This window comes from Adiantum capillus-veneris, chromosome 5 (genome assembly GCF_014529385.1).
Source record: "Adiantum capillus-veneris isolate H3 chromosome 5, ASM1452938v2, whole genome shotgun sequence".
Classification (NCBI taxonomy): domain Eukaryota; kingdom Viridiplantae; phylum Streptophyta; class Polypodiopsida; order Polypodiales; family Pteridaceae; genus Adiantum; species Adiantum capillus-veneris.
This window is the reverse complement of record NC_140935.1, coordinates 126,077,463-126,099,679: the sequence shown is the minus strand read 5'-3', so window position 1 is coordinate 126,099,679 and position 22,217 is coordinate 126,077,463. Positions and strand designations below refer to the sequence as shown.

Sequence of the window (22,217 nt, the reverse complement as noted above, 5' to 3'; positions counted from 1 at the left end):
ACAATGCCTTTGTGAAAAGATCTGCAAGGTTATCCTGCATTGGCACATAAGCCAAGCTGATCTCTCCTACAAAGAGCCTCTCCCTGACATAGTGGTAATGCACCTCAATGTGCTTTGTGCGAGCATGAAAAACTAGGTTTCTCGCAACTGCCAATGCGCTCTAACTGTCAGTGTATATAGCGTTGGCAGTGTCCTGTCCAACACCCAAATCAACCATAAGGCGTTTGAGCCATACACATTCAACCGTAGCTGTGAAGACTGCCCTGTACTCAGCCCTCACAACTCGAAGTGGCCACAATAGGTTGCTTCTTGCTGAACCAGGATATACATGAACTGCCAAGCATGAAACAAAAACCACTTGTGGACACTCGCGTGTCAAAACAACCAGCCCAATATGAGTCCGAAAAAGCATGTAAGTCTGGCGGCAATGATCCCCCCTTGGGATAAAACAAGCCAAGATGTAAAGTGCCACTAAAATAGCAAAAAATCCTCTTGACAGCCTGCCAATGCTTAGACCCTAGGCTATGCATAAAATCTGCTAACCTGTGAGACTGCAAACTGAATATCTGGCCTCGTGTTGCATACATAAATGAGGCAGCCAACAACAGTTTGTTAAAGAGTGACATCAGCAGGATCGCCAACATCATCTATACTCAACTTCAAACCTATTTCCATGGGAGTGGCAATAGGTTCGCAATCCTCAAGTCCAAACTTACATAGCAATGTCTCTATGTAACGTTTCTGACACAAGGCAATACCACCATCACACTACTTAAACTATATACCCAAGTAATGATGCAACAGCCCCAAATCTTTCATCTCGAAAGTAGCATTCAAATCAGCCTTAAATTCAGCAATATGTCTCTCATTTGGTCCAGTGATCAGCAAATCATCGACATATAGAACCACAATGAGAAGTACATCATCCTCACGCTTTACATACAATGTGCTTTCTGTTGGACTGTTACGAAAGCCTCATTTAACCAAATCAATGTCAGCTTTCTCATACCAAGCACGAGGAGATTGCTTCAAACCATACAAAGCCTTCTTACATCTGCACACTTTGTCCTCTTGTCCTTTTATGACAAAACCGCGAGGCTGCATTACATAAACTTCCTCAAATATGTCACCATTCAAGAAAGCAGTAACAATGTTTGATTGATGTACATCCCAACCAAAATGAGCTGCCAATGCACATAGAAAACGCACAGTAGTCATATGAAAAGTGGGAGCAAAAGTCTCTTCATAATCTATGCCTTTTTGCTGTGCATAACCCTTTGCAACAAGTCAAGCCTTATGGCGATCGATCTCACCATCCAGCTTGCGTTTCAACTTGAAGACCCACTTCGTACCAATGGCCTTTTTGCCAGGAGGCAAATCACATAAAGTCCATGTCTCATTTTCTATAAGTGCATCATATTCTGATTGCATGGTAGCCATCCAATTTTCTGAATTCTGTGCCTTTCCTTTTGGGCTCTTTGAGAGAAGAGCCACTACCTTCATTGGAATATGAGGAAGGTGATGAAGATGGAGAAGAGGGTGACCTCTTTCTCTCCTTTTCCTTCTTTTGGTACCTCTCTTCCTTTTTGTGATAACGAGGAGGAGGACTTTCCGGCAATCTTTCTCTCTTGGGGGAAGTTGGAGATCGTTGAGGCTGCCGTCTTCTTGGAGCCACATCTTCATAATTATTGGGAGACTCACTTCTTTCTCCTTCTCTTGGTGAAGGCTCTATAGTAGAGACTTCACCTCTCTTCTTGGATGGAGGTAAGCCCGCTAGTAATCGTTTAAGCGCTTCATATGGGTTCTCCTCTTCTCTCACCGTAGAGAGCCCTCTCTTGGAAATCTCTTGAACAGACTTCTCATGCGCTCTCTCTTTTGGGGGAGTTTGGAGAATCCCATAACTATGAAGTTGTTGGAAAACTTCACCTTGTAGGGCTGGGTCTCCCATAGCTTGTTGCAGCTTAGAAACAAGACACTTGATAAACATGGGAGCATCATCATTAGCACCTTCATGTGCAAAATCAAAGTTATCAATGTTCGTTCTACTCTCTTGATTATTGTTAGCCATGTTAAAAAAACTTATGTATGTAGTTAATGTATGCTTTGGCAATTCAAAACCTTAGTTGCCACTCCTCTTAGCCTTTGAAAATCGGCTCTTAAGTATCTACACCCATGGCTCAAAGTGGTTAATTATAGAGAGTAGAGGAGTGGGTCTAACATAGCAGAGTTACTAAGGGTTAGCTCCTTTCGGACTTCTTATGGCTCAATAATGGTAAAGCCGTAGGCACCCGAGGTGTGCACCATATCCCACATAATGGGCTCAACAAAACCAATAATAAATCCCAGTTCCACTTACCCTAATATAATTAACAACATCGACCATTTATAGGCTACTTAAGGACCTCTCTTCTCAAGCAAGAAAAGAGAAACCAAATGCTCTGATACCAATGTAATGGAAATGGCCTATGAATTTAGAGAATAGCGGAATTAAGAGAATTAGAGTGAGCAACTTTGAGAGCATAGAGGGTGAACTTAATTGGTAGTAGAAACTTAATCATAACACTTAATTAACTAGGCACGAGCAATACTTTTGCGAGAGAGAGAGAGAGAGAGAGAGAGAGAGAGAGAGAGTTTAGAGAATATGACAACAGTTGAGGACCGGATTTATGTGGAGCCGGTCCCCCCTCCAAAAGGCATTTGTATTATAGATTCTCTCATTAAGAGAGACTTGGTACAATACAATCTTTGTGTTCCTTGAGACCTCTTTGGCATTATGGAGATGAAAGCTTCATATACCAAGCTTTTGCATAATATCAACAATCTAGCTTGAAAACAATCAAGAACTCGTGAACATCATTAGTCTTTGTGTTCCCTAAATCATTTGAGTGCATGAAGATGTATACTTTTATGCATCAACTTGTGCCTAAAGCAGCAATTAATCTACCTTGCAATACAATTAATCTACTTGCATTAAGTAACTAGTTTACTTGCAATAAACCATTAGCCTTCTTGCAATAAGCATAACATGCACTTTGTAGAAAGAATTAACTATCCCAAGCCTCAGTCCCAAGACCTCAAACACCTTCGAAGGTGGAGAGAGCTAGCAGGGAATGAGGGTAGGGAAGAGGAAGAAGAAGTATTCCATAGGAGAAAGAAATAATTCCTCACTTATCATCACTCTTCTTGCTTGGCATACATAATAGCATTAGTAATGAATATGGAGAAGATGGAAAGCTTAAGCATTGAAGCATAGCTCTTGGTTGGATTTGCATTCCATAGCCAAGAGTGTTGGTGTAGGCTCTCAACTTCTCAAGGAGCTTGGAGAAGGAGATGGAGCTCTTGCCTAGCACACAATGAGAGTGTTTGTGAGTGTGTGTGGGTGAGTATACCCCCTAAGCAACCCCCTAGCTTGCTTGGGTCGACCCCCCCTTGTAGCTCATGCTTGAAGCTCATTGGACCCCTCCAGGCCTAGCCAATCATGAGCAGGAGGCATTACAAGCAGCAAGGGTAGCCTTGAGACAAGTGTCCCCCCTTTCCCCTTTGATAGAGAGGGCTAGATAAATGAAAAATCAATTAATTAAATCTCCTAAATTATCATTGGACCCCTTGGGTGACCAACCAATAGGCTTCAGGCACACAATGAGGGCAACATGAGGAGGAACTTGACAAGTGTCCCTTTTGCTTTCTTTGTACCATGCATGCCTTGTGTGAGTGTGTGGGTGTTCTCTCTCATCCCCCCTCATGTAGGGTTCGCCCCCTCCTTGTAGGGATTGAATATTTGACTTTTTGACACCTCACGCCCTCGTGCATAGGCCCAGTTCCCACCACAAGCTTGGCCCTTAAGCACTTTAAGCTAAGGCTGGGTTCTCACCTCAAGTGCAACCCTAACATCTCAAGCATATCAAGCACCTCAAACATCTCAATCATTAAGCAACTCAAGCATCTCAAGCACCTCAATCATCAAGCACCTCAAGCACCTTAGTCATCAAGCATGACAAGCAGGACAATCACCTCGAGCTGGGTCGGGTTCCCGCGCCTCAAGCTCAGCCCTAGCTTACCTAAGGTCAAAGGACTTTAACACATATTATTGGAGGTCTTCAATGAAGCTAACCCTAAGGTCTTATGCTCCATTGGTTAGCCTTGCTCTTTGATAGACATCTCTCATTTGGGCCCCTTTACCATTGGCCCTTTGTTGAGATATATCTATAAGCACATGTCTATATCTTAACCCTTGTTCCCGTTTATTCTCCCACATTAAGTGATCAGTTTAATATGAGAAAATCATTTGGGTTGGTTAGATATTAGTTTTTATGACATTGTGCATCTGAAATAGCCCTTGAATCAGCAACAACATTTGCAAAATTTTGTCCACACTTGTCATACAAAAGGAGCTTATACAGCCCACGGCACAAAAGGCCAGATGCAACAATTTCATCACCAAAACTGAGATCATGAACTGTACATTTGTCATCCACAAATTTGACTTCAAGTCCAAGTCTAGCAAGTGCGGATACAGACAAGAGATTCTTCTGCATCAACAAGTGTGAAAGAACTGCCATTCACAGCAGTAAGCACAATCTTTCCAACTCCCTGAACTGGATAAGAGGCATTGTTGGCACAAGTGACTGAATTCCCATGAGGGACAAATTCGAGAGAGGTAAACAATTCACGATGTGAGGTAATGTGCTTTGTAGCACCACTGTCGAAATACCACACATGTGAATCTGTAGCAACTGACAAGCATGCATCATGCACAACAGGATTGTAAATGCACTCTACGCTAAAAGCGCATCGTGCATCAACATCAGCATCACAGTCTCCTTTTACAAAAGACTCAACAATGGCTGCATTTGTAGTGGAACCAGCATTTGCAGTGGAACCACTCTCTTTCTTCTTAGCCTCTTTGGCCTTCAACTTAGGGCAAGACTTGATCAAGTGATCATTAGCTTTACAATAATGGCAACGCATCTTCTTTTTGCCCTTATCACCAGAATTGCCAGACGAATTGCTGCCAGTAGAAGCATTAGGAACAGAAGTTTTGCCACTCGCAACAGAACCATAAGAAGTGGTTGCATTACTGTTACCACCCTTTCTTTGAGAAGCAATAAAAGCCTGCTCAACTGCACGCTGCCTAGTCCTGTTTTTTCTCGAAAGTGACTCTAGTAACAACAATGTGCATAATGCATCAAACTTGACAACTTCTGGATTTCCTTGGGTCATAAGTCTCCAAGTACTAGCAAAAGTCTGGTAGGAATCTGGTAAGGCATCAAGACAGTCTGCACAAGGGAACTGTCTGAACTGACTTCACCTGCAGAAATTAGTTGCTCATTGATATCCTTGACACGAGCAAGGAAAGTGTCCATATCATCTTCCTCATGCATAATCTTCGACTCCAGCTCTTTACGCAACGAAGCAATTTTAGCCTCACTACGACTTGCATAAAGACTAGCCAATATATCCCAAGCCTGTTTTGCAGATTTTGCTGAACGGATGTGAGGAACTATGGTGCGCTTCACAGACAACGCAATCAATGCATGAGCCTGCGCATCCTTAGCATCCCAACGAGCTTGTTCTGCCATAGGCAAAACAACTCTAACAACAACAATCCTTGCAACAAGACCTACAAACATCATCAACATCGCCTACATCCTCAGAGCCAGGACGTACATCAGTGTCCTGTACAATATTCCAAACGCCCTTTGACACAAGAACGTGTTGCATCATATAAGCCCACATTGGGTAATTGTCCCCATCCAACCTATCCTCAACAACAAACATCTTGAACACATCTGTGTTGTTGTTGTCAGCCATGGTAAATGTTGCACCTGATGTGAAAACTGCCCGAAAATAGGAGAAATGGACCAGGAACAACACGTGCTATATAGCACAAACCGTAGAAGACTATAAGGCACATGTTATGCAGAAAACGGCACTGACAGAATTTCTGCACAAAATGACGAAGTTGCCTGTGCAGACCTGCATGTAGTGGAAACGGAGGTCGAAATGAGCCCGAATTAAAAATCTGAGCAGACTAAGCTCTATGAGATCTCCCGAATATTTGTCGACCTGCGAACGCTCACCAAATCTCACTGAAATCGGAGAAAGTGAGCAGGCGTGTGCTGGAGCAGCTGGCGACTGAGCCCGAGAGGACGCAACCTGCTCTGATACCAATTGTTGGAATTAGGGTTGCAGAGAAACGCACACAGCTTGGAGAAGACGAAGGAAGCTCAAGGCACACAATAGAGAGTGTGCTACTTAATGTGCAATGGAAAGATAGATAGCCCTAGAGTGATGGGCGTTTATACAATGCTCGGGGGGGAAAAACCTCCTAAAGAGGGAAAAAATGCCCCGACGGTCCTAGTGTGTTCACACACATCACTACCACATGTATATGGTAACATGCATTGTATATACGCCCATCGCTCTAGGGCTATCTATCTTTCCATTGCACACTAAGTAACACACTCTCTATTGTGTGCCTTGAGCTTCCTTCGTCTTCTCCAAGCTGTGTGCGTTTCTCTGCAACCCTAATTCCAACAGAGACTGCATGAGGAGGAAGAGAACTGATGGTGATTCACAAATGCATCCTCGGCCCACGAGCATGAAGCAAAATTTGTTCCCCACAACATGACAACCAAGTTGATGTTGTATGTGCAGACTTTGGCAGTGGTCGATAATGGGGTTTCTTTGCATTCAAGGGATGATTCCCAATGTAGTGGTTGTTCACCCCCCCCACTTCACTCCAAATGGTATTTTCTTTTGTGCTTCTGGTGCAAGATGTCATAGTGCAATCTTCAAATTGGGGATTCCGGATGCAGCCTAAACTCTTCCAAGATGTTCAATTGCCTATCGGCTCTGCCCTCAGACTTATGAACTTCAATTTCTCTTTTAGAATAACTTTGAAAGCTCTTGCAAGTCATCCTTTGACTTCTCTCCTTCGTATCTCTATGATGGATTTACCCTTTAGAATCTCCTTGAGAGCACTCTGATGCCGAATTCTTAATCACCGCTTCTTCAATATCTTCAAAAACTCTTGCTTCTTCGATTCTCGCTCTCTCGCCTTCACAATCCACAAGATCTAGCCATTAATTTGAATTGAAAGCTTGACACATCGAGTCTCGATGGTCGATAAGCAAAATTAATCGATCGATTTGTCAATTAATCACCGATTAAGCCTTGATTTGTAAACTCAATTTTGCAAGCTTGAAATTCCTCCTTAAATTTTGAAACTCAGGTTGTCAATTACCTCGAGCCAGAAGCTCTTATACCACTATTGGGAGAATTTCGAGAGAACGGTGGCTTGGAAAGTTCAAATTTCCTCACACGCACACCCGTCAACCTCTCACTATCTCTCCTAAATGCCAAGTACACACACCTAGATTAGGACACGACACACACCCACAAACACACATATAATATACTTGATAGTGAAAGATTGTAAGAGAAGGACATCTAGACATGATTGGTGAATACTCATCATGGCATAAGAGTGGAGAGAGAGGAATCTTGCACTTGAATGGTGGCCCCAAAATCCATGGCACCTCTTGTGGAGTTTGGTATTTAAGTTTTATTATTGGCTTATCGATGCCAAAAATTGGTGGCCCCTCTTTACACTTATTTCCACTTTAGTCTATGAGTGGTGGCTATCACTTATTGCATAGCCCTCTATAGGGCGAGTTCTCAGTAACTATTTACAAGGGAGCCATAGTGGCTTATTGGCAACATTAGCTATAACACTATGCAAATGAAAATGGCCAAGATAATTATTTATTGTTGGCACTTCTCCTTAACTCCCATAGTTCCAATCTACACAACATCAACTCACAATTAGTAAAAATAAAAAAACATCACAATAATTAACCATTACATGCTAGCTCTCTCAATTGTAGTTAACCACATACAATAGGAGTGTGCCCAAACTCATAACATTTAGGATGGCCATTTGCCAATATTACAAAAAATCAACAAAAACAACGTACGTTTAGTTTAAGTTGAGAACTTTTTTGCAAGAACAAGGGTGGAAGCTACATCCCAAAAAAATGAAAGTTTTTAAAGCTCATAAGCCAACTTTGTGGATACAAAACACTTTAAAAACTAAATTTGAATATCATTGAATAATCCTAAAAAGTTGCTTAGATTTAAGAGGACATAAAAGTGTTTCAATATCTATACACACACAACACACACACACACACACACACACACACATGTATATGTATATGTATATATAAACATATGTATGGATGTATGGAGAAGACCAAGAACACAGTGAATAGGGTATTGCAAGTCGATCAAAATGTCCGACCAAGGGAGTGCACATGTGTGTAACAAAGGAGATTGTGAACGCCTCCTTAATGCAAGAGGGGGCAACATTAGGGATTAAGAGTTATTTGCTACTGCCAAAGAAATGGGACCATTGGAGCAAGACAAATGGTGTGTCTATAAGTACATAGATTTCTATAAAATATTTTGCATCTAACCATAGCTTACATAGATTTTGAAGATCGATGAGTTCATTGAGGAATGGTCCCACAAAGGAGACATTTGTCCTGGATGCACTACTCAAATTGAAGAGAGACTGCACTTATATAGATTTTGAAGATCAATGAGTTCACAAAGGAAGGGTCCCACAAAGGAGACATTTGTGTTGGATGCGCTACTCAAACTAAAGAGATAGTGCACTTATGACTTCTTCCACATAAGAAGATTCATAAGACAAGGTGGTGATGAAGAGAAGTGTTTTGTATTCAAGATGTTGACAATTGAGCCCACCTTGAGAGTGGAGTTGAACGCGTGGCATTTGATTGGAGGCCTTTCCATTTGTGAGGTGCCTAGTGTCCATGTGTGACACGAGTCTTACTCAAAACTTAGGCAGGTGTCACAATGGGGTGGGCCCTCTTTTCAAGTGGGATCGATGGTGTGCAATCTCCAAATGATGTGCACCATAGATCTTTTTGGGGAATCAAATAAAAAGCGCCCCCCTTGCGACACGAGGGGTTGAACCGGACTCTGCTCCCTAATGAGGGCCATACGCAAAAGCATTGGCTGCCAATGGCGGGTGCCCGCCAGTGTGAAACGTGCCTTATTCATCTCTCTCTCTCTCTCTCTCTCTCTCTCTCACGCGCGCGCGCGCACACACACAGTGACTCTCTCTCTCAAACACTGGTTTCCGCGCCAAATTACATTCGAAGTGTCGAGGGAACGGCATGGTGCGAGGAGGGGCTCCAACCCCTTCCAAGAGGAAGGAGAAGGAAGGTGCTGCTCTTTCGGCAGAGGACAAGGAAGAGGAAGCCGAGAGCAAACGTTTACGTGATCTTGCCTTCTCTCGCAGGTTACTGGCTCGTTCAAGATCTCATACTCGTCATCCCTCTATTCCCTCGAAGAGTAAGCAATGTTTTCGATCGGTCTCATGTGTTCAATTGTGAGCTTTTGGCATTGTTCATACGTTTCTCTGTAGCACACTGCTTTCATTTTGCCGAGTGTTTTGAGGATATTTTTGTGTGTATCTTTGTCCTTTGTGCTAGTTAAGGTGTGGTTACGATGGTAAGCTAGACAACAGTAAGTCAAAGGCCAGCAGCAAACGAGAGATGCTTGGATGAGTGCAGAATCTGAAAATTGAAATAGCTGGCCAGAATGTTTTTCTAGTAGAATGTCCATGTGTAGAAACGTGTAAATTTTTCTGCCAGGACAGTCGTACTATTTCCTCAATCTCCGTCAGCTTTCTTAACCACAACAACAAGGAGGATAAGAGAAACAACACAGACTTGATCTCTACCAAGCAAACACTCAGCTTTTGTGTAGAAGTTGAGCATGCAATGGATGAAGAGGGCTTCAGCTTATGCAGTGTTTGTCAAAAACTGTGCAACAAGACCACCTATAGGGGGGACTAATTAGTTTGAGAGACAATCTCTGAATATAGCATCTTTCAAGGGAATTAGGGATTAGCATTTCAAGGCCCAAGAATGGATGGTGGAAGCTGTTACATTCAATCAACAGTGCTATAACGTTTAATTGTCAATCTTTCATGCTTGTCTGTAAGCCCCTATGTGATTGACATTTCTTATCAGAGAGGTGGTGAGAAGGTCACTTGCGAAGGTTAAAGGAAATGACAACAAAGAAAAGGATTCCAATACTAAACTCCATGCAAGATTGGTGTTTTGGTGGCTAAAGTTCCTTCAATCTGGTGATGGAGGATAGAGACATCATGAGTGCCCCAAAAGGGGCTTACCAAGAGTTCAAGGCTATGTTTGGGAGTCTTTACATTGGAAGTGTACGTGACACAACTCGGCTCAGGAGGAGTAGTAGTCTTGTGCAAAAGAGAGCTACTCGGGCGTCCGAGGATACGAATCATGCATTGCACAAGACCCAAAGGCTTCCTTTTTGTGGATCAAACTACAACGTCATGAGGGGGGCTTCGTATACATTGCTTTCTGCTACTTCGCCCCATCTGGGTCGAAGTCTGCGATAGTGGGAGAGGACGCAAAGGGACAAGTTTCAATGGAGCAAAAGGGAGATGTAACAGGAAGGCACCACATACCAACTAAAAAAAACAGATTGGAACAAACTTTAAACACGTGCCAACTGAAAAGAACAGATTGGAAAAAACTTTAGACACTTCAAAATTCTAAACAACTGGAGAGAGAGAGAGAGAGAGAGAGAGAGAGAGAGAGAGAGAGAGAGAGAGAGAGAGAGAGAGAGAGAGAGAGAGAGAGAGAGAGAGAGAGAGAGAGAGAGAGAGAGAGAGAGAGATGCCTGCCTGAGCATCCTATCCCAAAAGCTAGCGCTGTCAAAAGCTGCAGCGCCAATTGTGGCATGACGCTTTTGCCACGTCAGCTTTCAACGCATTTTACAACGTCCGTATAGCTTGCCACGTCAGTGTAAAACGCGGGGTTCAGAATTTTTTTGCCACGTCAGCATTTCCGGGACTGCCATGCCATTAGTTTGTGACATATCCCCCTCTTGAAAAAATTGTAATCGCCCTCGATTACGCTTGCAAAATCAGATATAAGCCATAAACCAATTCAGTAGACATTGACTCTAAGTACTGATGCACTAGACGACACAAATCTAACGCTTGCACAAAGACGACAGTCATTGAACATCAAATCACATTCAAATCAAATCACATAGAATCCATCGAGATCTAGGACCATGATTCTTGGCTATGTGTTTAGCAATCGCATCTAGATCCACACCGGACCTCACTGATGCTGGATTAACTCATTCTTATTGCAATCACGTCCATAGTCATTTCGACTTTCAAACCTGCACTCAAAGACAATCACATGAGTGAGCACACATAAATCAGATTCATTTCCCCCTCTTGAAAGAATTGTAATTGCCCTCGATTACGCCTGCAAAATCAAACATAAGCCATAAACCTGTTTAGTAGACATTGACTCTAAGTACTGACGCACTAGACGACACAAATCCAACACTTGCACAAAGACGGCAGTCATTGAACATCAATTCACATTCAAATCAAATCTTATAGATTTTTTATTAGCTTATCATCCTCAAACAAATGGCCAAAGCGAAATCGCTAATGCCACTGTTTTAAACCTTCTCAAGTGCTATGTTTTAGAAAGACAATCCGAATGGGAACAAGACTTACCATCAGATGTTTGCGTATAATAATCCATACATTCCTCAACTGGTAAATCTCCATTCGAGATCATCTATGGGAAGCCATTCTTACTCCCTATTTTGATTACCAAAGAGAAGATCTTTGTCGTAGACGAATTTGTGCGTGATATTGATACCGCCTATCAACAAGTAAAACAAGCGATTCTTCGTACTCGAGCAACAGAAGAGAAAAGAAGACAAGCACAAAAGGAATCTCAATCTTGGGAAAGGACAATATTTTCTACTTAAGTTTGAGAAAGCTAGATTGTAAAAGTAGGTTGAAAAATGTCACGTGACACATCCAACCCTATGTGTCCGTGGACAAGCTACAGTATGACAAGGGTTCAGTTAGTCTAGAATAGGAAGTGATCTGGCACTTTTGTGAGTCCGTTCGCAGACTGTGCATGTCCAGACACTTAGATTAGATGCATATCCTCTGGTTTCACACAGCATGATCATCAACATTACCATCAGAATCCATCAGGAGCATTTTCTAGCGCATGGAACCTATTTTACCTATTTTTGACATTTTTCACTTATTATTTCAAGTGATTGTTGTGAACTAGGTAGGGCAATTTTGCTAAGATAATATATAAGCAAACGTGAGCTAGCACTTTCTGGCAGAAGAGGCAGCAGGAGCGCCTTGCTCAACAGGCGACTTCTCAGCAAGACCGAGCCCGCGACAACTCTAGCGTTTTCAGCATTGCAGAAGGCCTAGCATTTTTGCATCAGATCATCCAACATTTTTTTGCACTTGCAGATTCATGGCGACAGTAGACAGCAGATCAGTCCTAGCGTTAGCAGATTCCCCCCACATCAGCAGATCAGTCCTAGCGTTAGCAGATTTCCACTGCAAAACCCCAAATCAGCCTAGTATTTTTCGATCAGCCATAGACCTAGCGTTTTTGCAGATCTTCGCGACAGAAGCAGTAGTAGCACCAACGTTTTCAGTTTTCAGCAGTCAGACTCCGCAGTAGAACCCCCAAACCTCGCAGATCTCACCTTCCTGCACAGCAGATCCTCGCCGCACGGTCAGATCTCGTGTAGTTTGCAGATTCAGCCCGGAAAACGCAGATTTCAGCATCTGCGTGTAAGGTGCAGTGGAATGAATGTTGTATTTTCTCAAGATTAGTGATCTATATTTGCTCAAGGTTCCTTTTAGTTCTTAGGGAAGGAGAGAGCCTTCCGTCTTATGGAGAGTGCTATGATCACGAACAAAGTGAGTGGATATTGTGCGTGCAAGTGAATGAGACTGAGAGAAGGAGAGAGAAGAGATACGACACCCGAGAGGTTGTAAAACCCTCCTCCGAAGGCCCCACTCTCGTCGGCGAGAGTGGTCTACTTAATGATTGCACAAAGTGGTACAATGCGTATGCAATGGACTGATGCAACTTGGACTATGCCGATGATGACGACGACGATGACTTGATGGCTGAAATCTGGGATCTTCTAATCGCTGATTTTCATGGCTGTTTCGGTGGCTGAAAATGACTGTTTACTGCTGTCCTTATGGCTGAAAATGAATGGTTTCGTCGGGGTTCATGCCGATGACAAAAACGCTGAATTGTTGCACCATATGGCTGCGTTTTTAGGCTACTGTCGCATGCTGAAAACGCTGGTAATTGCAGGGTATCCAAGGCTAGAAAACGCTGAAATATGCAGGTTTGCTAGCGTTAGTAATCTGCTGAAAAAACGCTGGCTATGGCAGTGGAAAAACGCCAAGCATAGCAACTTGATGGCGATGCTTTTGCTGTGGGAGGAAATGCCCAATGGAGGGAGAGGATGGCGATGGAAATCTGTTGGGAATGGGAATGCCTGAGATCTGGAAAGGCCCGGCGAAGATGGTTATCCAAAAACGCTAGGGTGCTGAGGGGGTACTGCTGAGAAGTTGCCTGTTGAGTGGGAAGCTCTTGCTGCCTCTTCTGCCAGAAAGTGCTAACTTGGGTTTGCTTATATATTAACTTAGCAAAATTGCCCTATCTACTTTTGTTGGAAAGTCACTTAAAAATAATGAGTGAAAATACCAAAAATAGGGAAAATAGGCTAAATACAGTGGAAAATTCTCCTAACTGAATCAGATGGATTCTGAAGGGAATACTGATGATCATGTTGTGTCAACCGGAGGATATGCATCTATGCTAAGTGACTGGGCATGCACGGTCTACAAATAGACTGACAAAAGTGCCAAATCACTGCTAATCTAAACTGACTGGACTGATTGAACCCTGTTGTGGTGTAGCTTGTCCACAGACACATAGGGTTGGGATGTGTCACGTGACATCCCCTCCTTTTCAAAGTGAGGTACTGGTACCGAATTGTATGGCGTCGAGGGAGATCGCCAACAGCACCCGAAATCCTGGAAGGGACTCTTCGCTGGCCCACTCTGATGTGTGGGTCGAGCGGTACTTGAACTTTATAAAGGTCTGCAACGCTCTCTTCTTTGGGCTGCGCCGAAAGCGACACAAAGTCGTTTGAATCTCCTTTCTTGCGTCAACTTCATCTAGAGATTTGCTTCTTTCGTCTTCAAGAATCTCCATGGCTGAAAATTCCTGAAACCATTTCCAACACAAAACCATGAACATACCCATTCCATGTAAAGTGAAGGAAGAAAATCTTGTCGTCTCTAAAGACTGTATATGCAATGTAGATGAACATAGAGACGGAGTGACAACCCATTCATCAAACACATGCAAACAATACGATCGAATCTTTTCTGTTTGATCGAAATCAATCAACTGTGGCAAATCACAATGGAAATGCTCATGCTTGGTGCTCATACAATCATGTGCTCGTTCGGAAACTGTGTCATGCCAAGGAAGAGACATGGAATGTGACTTCCTTACATACAAACTTTTCAGCTTTCATGAACAATCCGCATACATTCGTGCTCATCCATGAGAGAAACGTGCTCAACATGCTCAAGATACAATGTCATGCATAGGAAAAGGGATCACATAACGATGTTGACTAAAATATAGGAAACCGTCACAAATGAAACACTCGAACAATGCGTGCGTATCAATCATGCGAACACATAATACTTCCTGTGAGGGTTCTTTGGACCAAGGCTCGAGAGCCAAGATCGCTTCTTTGGGATCTATCGAATCTTCTTGTGGGGGATTTGTGGACCTCGACTCGAAAGCCAAGATCGATTCTTTGTGATTGATCGAATCTACAACGAGGTTAGCTTCGCTAGGAAAAGCATCCACTAACACATCATCCTTGTAAACAATCACATCATCTTCATGCAATTCATCATGCTTGTGAAAAATCCCATCTTGATCATGCAAATCATTATGCTTGTCATTGGCATTTAAATCATCATGCTTATCATTGTCATTCAAATCATCATCATGCTTCACACAATCATGCAAATCCTGTGTATCATGCTGTGGAGAAAAAGAGATCGAGAGAATCTCCTTATCCCGAATCCTTTCAACCTTGTCCTGCATATTAGCAATGAGAGATGGAGAAGGAGCAATGTCCTCTCCATGAAAGACAGTAGGAGAATCACTTTTGGCATTGAGAGTTAAACTGTTAGCCTCAAAATCAATGAGAGCGTTAGTCTCACGAAACCATCGAATGCCCAAAATCATATCACATCTTGAGAGAGGAGAAACAACAAATCTTCTAGTGAAGGCAGTCTGTTGAATTGGATGAGAGCGTCCATACCGGGATGAAAGCCAGAGACCTCGATAGGAGATCTCGAACTAATTTCGATGCGGGCTCTCTCAACAAGAGAGGAACTGATCACATCATGCATACTACCTGGGTCAAACAATATGACAAAACGGTGCCCCGACGTACTACCATAACATTTAATGAGAGATTCATCAATGGGAGGGTCCTGAGAAACTTGGGGCACACTCGTGTTATCATTCATTGCATTGACAGATGTAGTGGGTGCTGTGGGTTCTTTAGATTCATTCGATTCAAGCTTAGGACATGTTCTTTTTATGTGACCCTTAATGTGACAATGAAAACAACGACCTTCCTTAGAATAAGTGCTTTGTTCTTCTGACGTGATGTATTCTCCTACAATTCCTTGTGCTACCTTTTCATCTGGAGTAAGCTTAGGTTTAGCAATTGTGGTAGCCTTACCCTTAGATTCATTGGAAGAATTCTTTGATGAGATACTGTTGGAAGATTGGTTAGAAGAGTTATCATTCTTACTGTTCTTACCGTTCGGAGGGTTCTGAGAAGTCTGCGAGGTACTTGTGGAAGTCTTGTTCTCCTTAGGCTTTCCCTTGTTGTGCTTCATCTCTTGTGCGAGAGCAATCGCTACCGCCTTGTTGAGATCGATTGGATCGAGGACCTTGACATCGTACTTGATATACTCATCCAATCCAAAGAGAAAAGCCTCTTTGCGCTTATCATTCGATTTTCGTAATTGAGTGCCTAGCTGCAAAACACGATTAGAAAAAGACATAACGGACATACCATTTTGCTTGAGAGAGCGCCGATCGTCTTTCAATCGTGCAAGATACTGAGGTGGCATAAATCGCGCTTTGAGCTTGTCTTGGAAATCAGCCCAACTAAAAGAGAGGGGCGTGAAATCGTCGACTGCCTCTAGGTGCGCGGCTAGCTGTGCCTCTTGCCATGCGTGGTACCAATTGATGGCATCACCGGCAAGGTACATAGCTGCCGTCAAAACTTTGCTATTTCCGGTCTTCTTAGTTGTCGCAAAATAAGCATTAAATTGATGCAACCAAGAATGAATAACTGTAGCATCCATCTTACCGTCATACTTACTGAAAGTCAACTTTTCTGTGACTGGATGGTTGGAACCCGCATCGTGGCTTGCGCCACTTGACGAGCTCCCATGATCTTTGGGTGGTTCGGTCTTTGAGGCTAGTGCTTGTCGAAGCAATTCTTGAGTGCGTAGCTCTCGTTGAGCTTCACGCTCGGTCTCTAAAGCCAATCTATGAGCTGTACGATCGGCCTCCAAGGCCGCGTTTCTTGCTGTCTCTTCCGCCTTCCTGAGTTGTTTCCTTTCTTTGCGTTCGTTACGGTCGCGTTTTAAAGCAAGTCGATTGTCTTCTTGTTTTGCGGTAAGTTTTGCGTTTCTTTCATCGCGCTCACGTTCCTGAGTAAGGCGATTTGCTTCTTGTCTATCCATCATGGCCATCATCTGCTTGACCATTGCCTCCATAGGGTTTGGTGCACTTGGTGGCGTAGATGGCGAAGGGGGAGGGTTGAAGAAATCATCTCCGGGTGGGGACGAGTCTTCGTCGCCTCTCTCATGCTCATCACTTGTATGCGAAGTATCCATTCTGCTTCGGGTGACGACCATGCACTATGATCTTGGGTTCTTAAGTTCGCGAGGAACTTGGGTTCTTGAGGTTCTTGATTCTTGAGGGTCTTGGGTTCTTGAGGTTTTCTTTCGCTTGCAAATCGTGTTGGAGAAGGATCTTCTCTTCACTTGAGTTCTACCCTTTTCTGCGGGCGTACCCTTTGGCGGCCTTGCGCTCACACCAAGGTTGCTTTCTCCCACCTCATGTTGATTGGCCGGCCGCTAAGTGCACGGTCCGCTCTCAATGAGTGAAAAGAGACAAGGGGAGGCTGGACAAGCCCTTCTTTCTTGGGATTCCTGTCACTCTTCAACAAAACACGATTAGGAATCGACACGACCGAGCGAACTTGGGTTCGTGCGACCGCAACAAGCAAAAAAATTCTTGTGGTTCTTTCCTTGAGTAATGCAGAACACTTCCAAAGCTCTGATACCATGTAAGGTGCAGCGGAATGAATGTTATATTTTCTCAAGATTAGTGATCTATATTTGCTCAAGGTTCCTTTTAGTTCTTAGGGAAGGAGAGAGCCTTCCGTCTTACGGAGAGTGCTATGATCACGAACAAAGTGAGTGGATATTGTGCGTGCAAGTGAATGAGACTGAGAGAAGGAGAGAGAAGAGATACGACACCCGAGAGGTTGTAAAACCCTCCTCCGAAGGCCCCACTCTCGTCGGCGAGAGTGGTCTACTTAATGATTGCACAAAGTGGTACAATGCGTATGCAATGGACTGATGCAACTTGGACTATATCGACGACGACGACGACTTGATGGCTGAAATCTGGGATTTTCTAATCGCTGATTTTCATGGCTGTTTCGGTGGCTGAAAATGACTGTTTACTGCTGTCCTTATGGCTGAAAATGACTGTTTACTGCTGTCCTTATGGCTGAAAATGAATGGTTTCGTCAGGGTTCATGCCGATGACAAAAACGCTGAACTGTTGCACCATATGGCTGCGTTTTTAGGCTACTGTCGCATGCTGAAAACGCTGGTAATTGCAGGTTATCCAAGGCTGGAAAACGCTGAAATATGCAGGTCTGCTAGCGTTAGTAATCTGCTGAAAAAATGCTGGCTATGGCAGTGGAAAAACGCTAGGCATAGCAACTTGATGGCGATGCTTTTGCTGTGGTAGGAAACGCCCAAGGGAGGGAGAGGATGGCGACGGAAATCTGCTGGGAATGGGAATGCCCGGCGAAGATGGTTATCCAAAAACGCTAGGGTGCTGAGGGGGTACTACTGAGAAGTTGCCTGTTGAGCGGGAAGCTCCTGCTGCCTCTTCTGCCAGAAAGTGCTAACTTGGGTTTGCTTATATATTAACTTAGCAAAATTGCCCTACCTACTTTTGGTGGAAAGTTTCTTAAAAATAATGAGTGAAAATACCAAAAATAGGAAAAATAGGCTAAATGCACTTGAAAATTTTCCTAACTGAATCTGATGGATTCTGAAGGGAATACTGATGATCATGCTTTGTGCAACCGGAGGATATGCATCTATGCTAAGTGACTGGGCATGCACAGTCTACGAATAGACTCACAAAAGTGCCAGATCACTGCTAATCTAAACTGACTTGACTGACTGAACCCTGCTGTGGTGTAGCTTGTCCACGGACACATAGGGTTGGGATGTGTCACGTGACACTGCGTTTTCAGTGCGCCGCTGTTTTGCATCGTCGTCATCGCCGTCGTCACCGACATAGAGTCAGAATTCAACAGATAAAGATTTGCAGATTTCAGCCATTAGCACTTTCAGATTTCTGCTCGTCGTCGTCCTCATCGTCGTCGACATTGTCGGCAAGTCCAAAGCATTGTGGTGATTTGTGCAATCATAAGTAGACCGCTCTCGCCATAGAGAGTGGGGCCCTTGGAGGAGGGTTTGACAACATTCTGGTGTCGTATTCTCTTCTCTCTCTATCTCTCAGTCTCATGCAGCTTCACGCACATTGTTCATTCACTTTGTTTGTGTCCATTGCACTTTCTCATTAAAGAACGGAAGGCTCTCCCTTCCCTAAGAAAAAGGAACCTTGAGCACAGTTCGGAGCACTTATCTTGAGCAAAGTTCAACATTCATTCTGTTGCACCTAACATGGGTATCAGAGCTTTGACAGTGTTCTGTGTCACTCAAGGAAAGAACCACAAGAATCACAAGAATTTTTTTTGCTTGTTGAGGTCGCCCGAACCCAAGTTCACTTGGGCGTGTCGATTCCTAATCGTGTTTTTGAAGAGTGACAGGAATCCAAAGAAAGAAGGGCTTGTCCAGCCTCCCTTGTGCCTCTTTTCACTCATTGAGAGCGGACCGTGCACTTAGCGGCCGGCCAATCGACGTGAGATGGGAAAAAGCAACCTTGGTGTGAGCGCAAGGCCGCCAAGGGGTGCGCCCGTGGAAAATAGCAGAACTGGGGTGAAGAGAAGATCCTTCTTTAACACAGATTGCAAGCTAAAGAAGAACCTCAAGAACCTCAAGACCCGCAAGAACCTCAAGAACTCAAGAACCCCAAGAACCAAGACCCCCAAGAACCCAAGTTCCTTGTGAACTTAAGAACCCAAGACCACAAGAACCGACTACTTCAGTGGATGGTCATCACTCGAAGCGGAATGGATACTTCGCATGGTGGTGATGAGCATGAGGGTTGTGAAAAAGAATTTTTCCCACCAGGAGGTTTTTCCGACCCTCCCCCTTCCCCATCTACTCCAAGTGCAAGCACAGATGCAAGAGATTCGGGAAAAGGAGACTCTCTCAGTCTCTTCTTCTTCAAAGCATGACACACAGGAATTACATGATTTGCATAATGATTTGAATGATAATGACAAGCATGATAAATTGCATGATAATGATGATTTGCATGATCAAGATGTGATTACTCACAAGCATGATGATTTGCATGAAGATGATGTGATTGTTCACAAAGATGATGTGTTAGTTGATGCTTTCTCTAGTGAAGCTAACCTCATTGCAGATTCGATTAATCACTAAGAACCGATCTTGGCTCTCGAGTCGAGGTCCACAGAACCCCCATAGGAAGATTCGATCAAACACGAAGAACCGATCTTGGCTCTCGAGCTTAGGTCCAAAGAATCCCCACATGAAGTACTATGTGCTCAAATGATTAGTCAGCACGCATTGTTCGAGTGTTTCATTCGTGATTGTTTCCTGTATTTTAGTCAGCGTCTCTATTTGATCCCTTTTCCTAGGCATGACAGATTGTACGTTGAGCACGTTTCACTCATGAATGAGCACGGATGTATGTGGATTTCTCATGAAAAGCTGAAAAGTATGCATTCAAGGAAGTCACATTCCATGTCTCTTCCTTGGCACGACGGAGTCATAGAAAGAGCACAAGAAAGATTGAGCATCAAGCATAGGCATGTCCATTGTGATTTGCCAAAGTTGATTGATTTCGATCAGAAAGTTAAGATTCGACCCCATTGTTTGCGTGTGTTTGATGAACGGTTTGGCACTCCGTCACTTTGTTCATCTGCATTGCATGCACAATTTGTTCGAAGGAATAGTCTTTTTCCAGTCACTTTACATGGAATGGGTATGTTCATGTTTTTGTGTTGGAAGTGGTTTCAGGAATTTTCATCTTCGAAGATTCTTGAAGAAGGTAGACACATGACTCTAGACGAAGTGGAAGCAATGAAGATGACTTTGTGTCACTTTCGGCGTGGCCCAAAGAAGAAGACTTTGCAGACCTTTATGAAGTTCAAGTATCGCACGACCCACACATCAGTGTGGGCCAGTGAAGAACCTTGTTGGCGATCTCCCTCGACGCCATACAGTTCGGTACGAGTACCTCACTTTGAAAAGGAGGGGATGTCACGTGACACATCCAACCGTGTGTATCCGTGGACAAGCTACAGTATGACAAGGGTTGGGTTCAGGTCAGTCAGTGTAGAATAGGAAGTGATCTGGCACTTTTGTGAGTTTGTTCGTAGACCGTGCATGTTTAGACACTTAGATTAGATGCATATCCTCTGGTTGCACACAGCATGATCATCAACATTACCATCAGAATCCATCAAGAGCATTTTCTAGCGCACAGAACCTATTTTCCCTATTTTTGACATTTTTCACTTATTATTTCAAGTGATTGTTGTGAACTAGGTAGGGCAATTTTGCGAAGATAATATATAAGCAAACTAGAGCTAGCACTTTCTGGCAGAAGAGACAGCATGAGCACCTTGCTCAACAAATGCTGAGACCCCACGACAACTCTAGCGTTTTCAGCATTGCAGAAGGCCTAGCGTTTTTGCATCAGATCAGCCAGCGTTTTCTGCACTTGCAGATTCACAGCGACAGTAGACAGCAGATCAGCCCTAGTGTTAGCAGATTCCCCCACAACAGCAGATCAGCCCTAGCGTTAGCAGATTTCCACCGCAAAACCCCAAATCAGCCTAGCGTTTTTCGATCAGCCAGAGACCTACCGTTTTTGCAGATCATCGCGACAAAAGCAGCAGTAGCACCAGCGTTTTCAGTTTTCAGCAGTCAGACTCTGCAGTTGAATCCCCAAACCTCGCTGATCTCACCTTCCCGCAGCAGATCCTCGCCGCACGTTCAGATGCCGCGTAGTTTGCAGATTCAGCCCGGAAAACGCAGATTTCAGCATCTGCGTTTTCAGTGCGCCGTCGTTGCATCATCGTCATCGCCATCGTCACCGACATAGAGTCAGAATTTAGCAGAGAAAGATTTGCAGATTTCAGCCATTAGCACTTTCAGATTTCGGCTTGTTGTCGTGCTCATCGTCGGCAAGTCCAAAGCATTGTAGAGATTTGTGCAATCATAAGTAGACCGCTCTTGCCATAGAGAGTGGGGCCCGTGGAGGAGGGTTTGACAACATTCTGGTGTCGTATTCTCTTCTCTCTCTATCTCTCAGTCTCGTGCAACTTTACGCACAGTGTCCATTCACTTTGTTTGTGTCCATTGCACTCTCTCATTAAAGAACGGAAGGCTCTCCCTTCCCTAAGAAAAAGGAACCTTGAGCACAGTTCGGAGCACTCATCTTGAGCAAAGTTCAACATTCATTCCGCTGCACCTAACAGAAAAGGGAAAGTTGTAAAACTTTCCTATAGATTTTACGGCCCTTTCAAGATTACAGACAAAGTCACTGAAGTGACTTTCAGATTGGATTTGCCTTCTCATTGGCGCATCAATAATGCTTTTCATGTAAGTCTCCTCCGACTATATGTTGGTCCTCTTCCAGTGGCTCCAGTACGAGAAGATCCTCCAGAAGTCAAAGAGACTGAGGAAATCCTTCACTTAGAACAAATAATACACCACTCCGACAACTATCCGACAACTAAAGTCC

The 22,217-nt window shown here is 43.7% G+C and overlaps 1 protein-coding gene across 13 annotated transcripts in view; it reads left to right on the top strand.

The window, feature by feature from the left end:
• Positions 1 to 9,070: 9,070 nt before the first annotated feature.
• Positions 9,071 to 22,217, top strand: part of RHL1 (root hair initiation protein root hairless 1 (RHL1)) — a 119,992-nt gene continuing 106,845 nt past the window's right edge. For 8 of the 13 annotated variants that reach the window (XR_015188185.1, XR_015188186.1, XR_015188184.1 and 5 more), the window contains exon 1: positions 9,071 to 9,384. Coding sequence is in view for 8 of the 13 variants with exons in the window: in XM_086512820.1 (XP_086368946.1) it covers positions 9,207 to 9,384 (178 nt within the window). In the remaining 5 variants the exon portion in view is untranslated. The remainder of the gene's footprint in view (positions 9,385 to 22,217) is intronic. The other 5 variants (XR_015188188.1, XR_015188187.1, XM_086512822.1 and 2 more) reach the window with 2 other exon arrangements.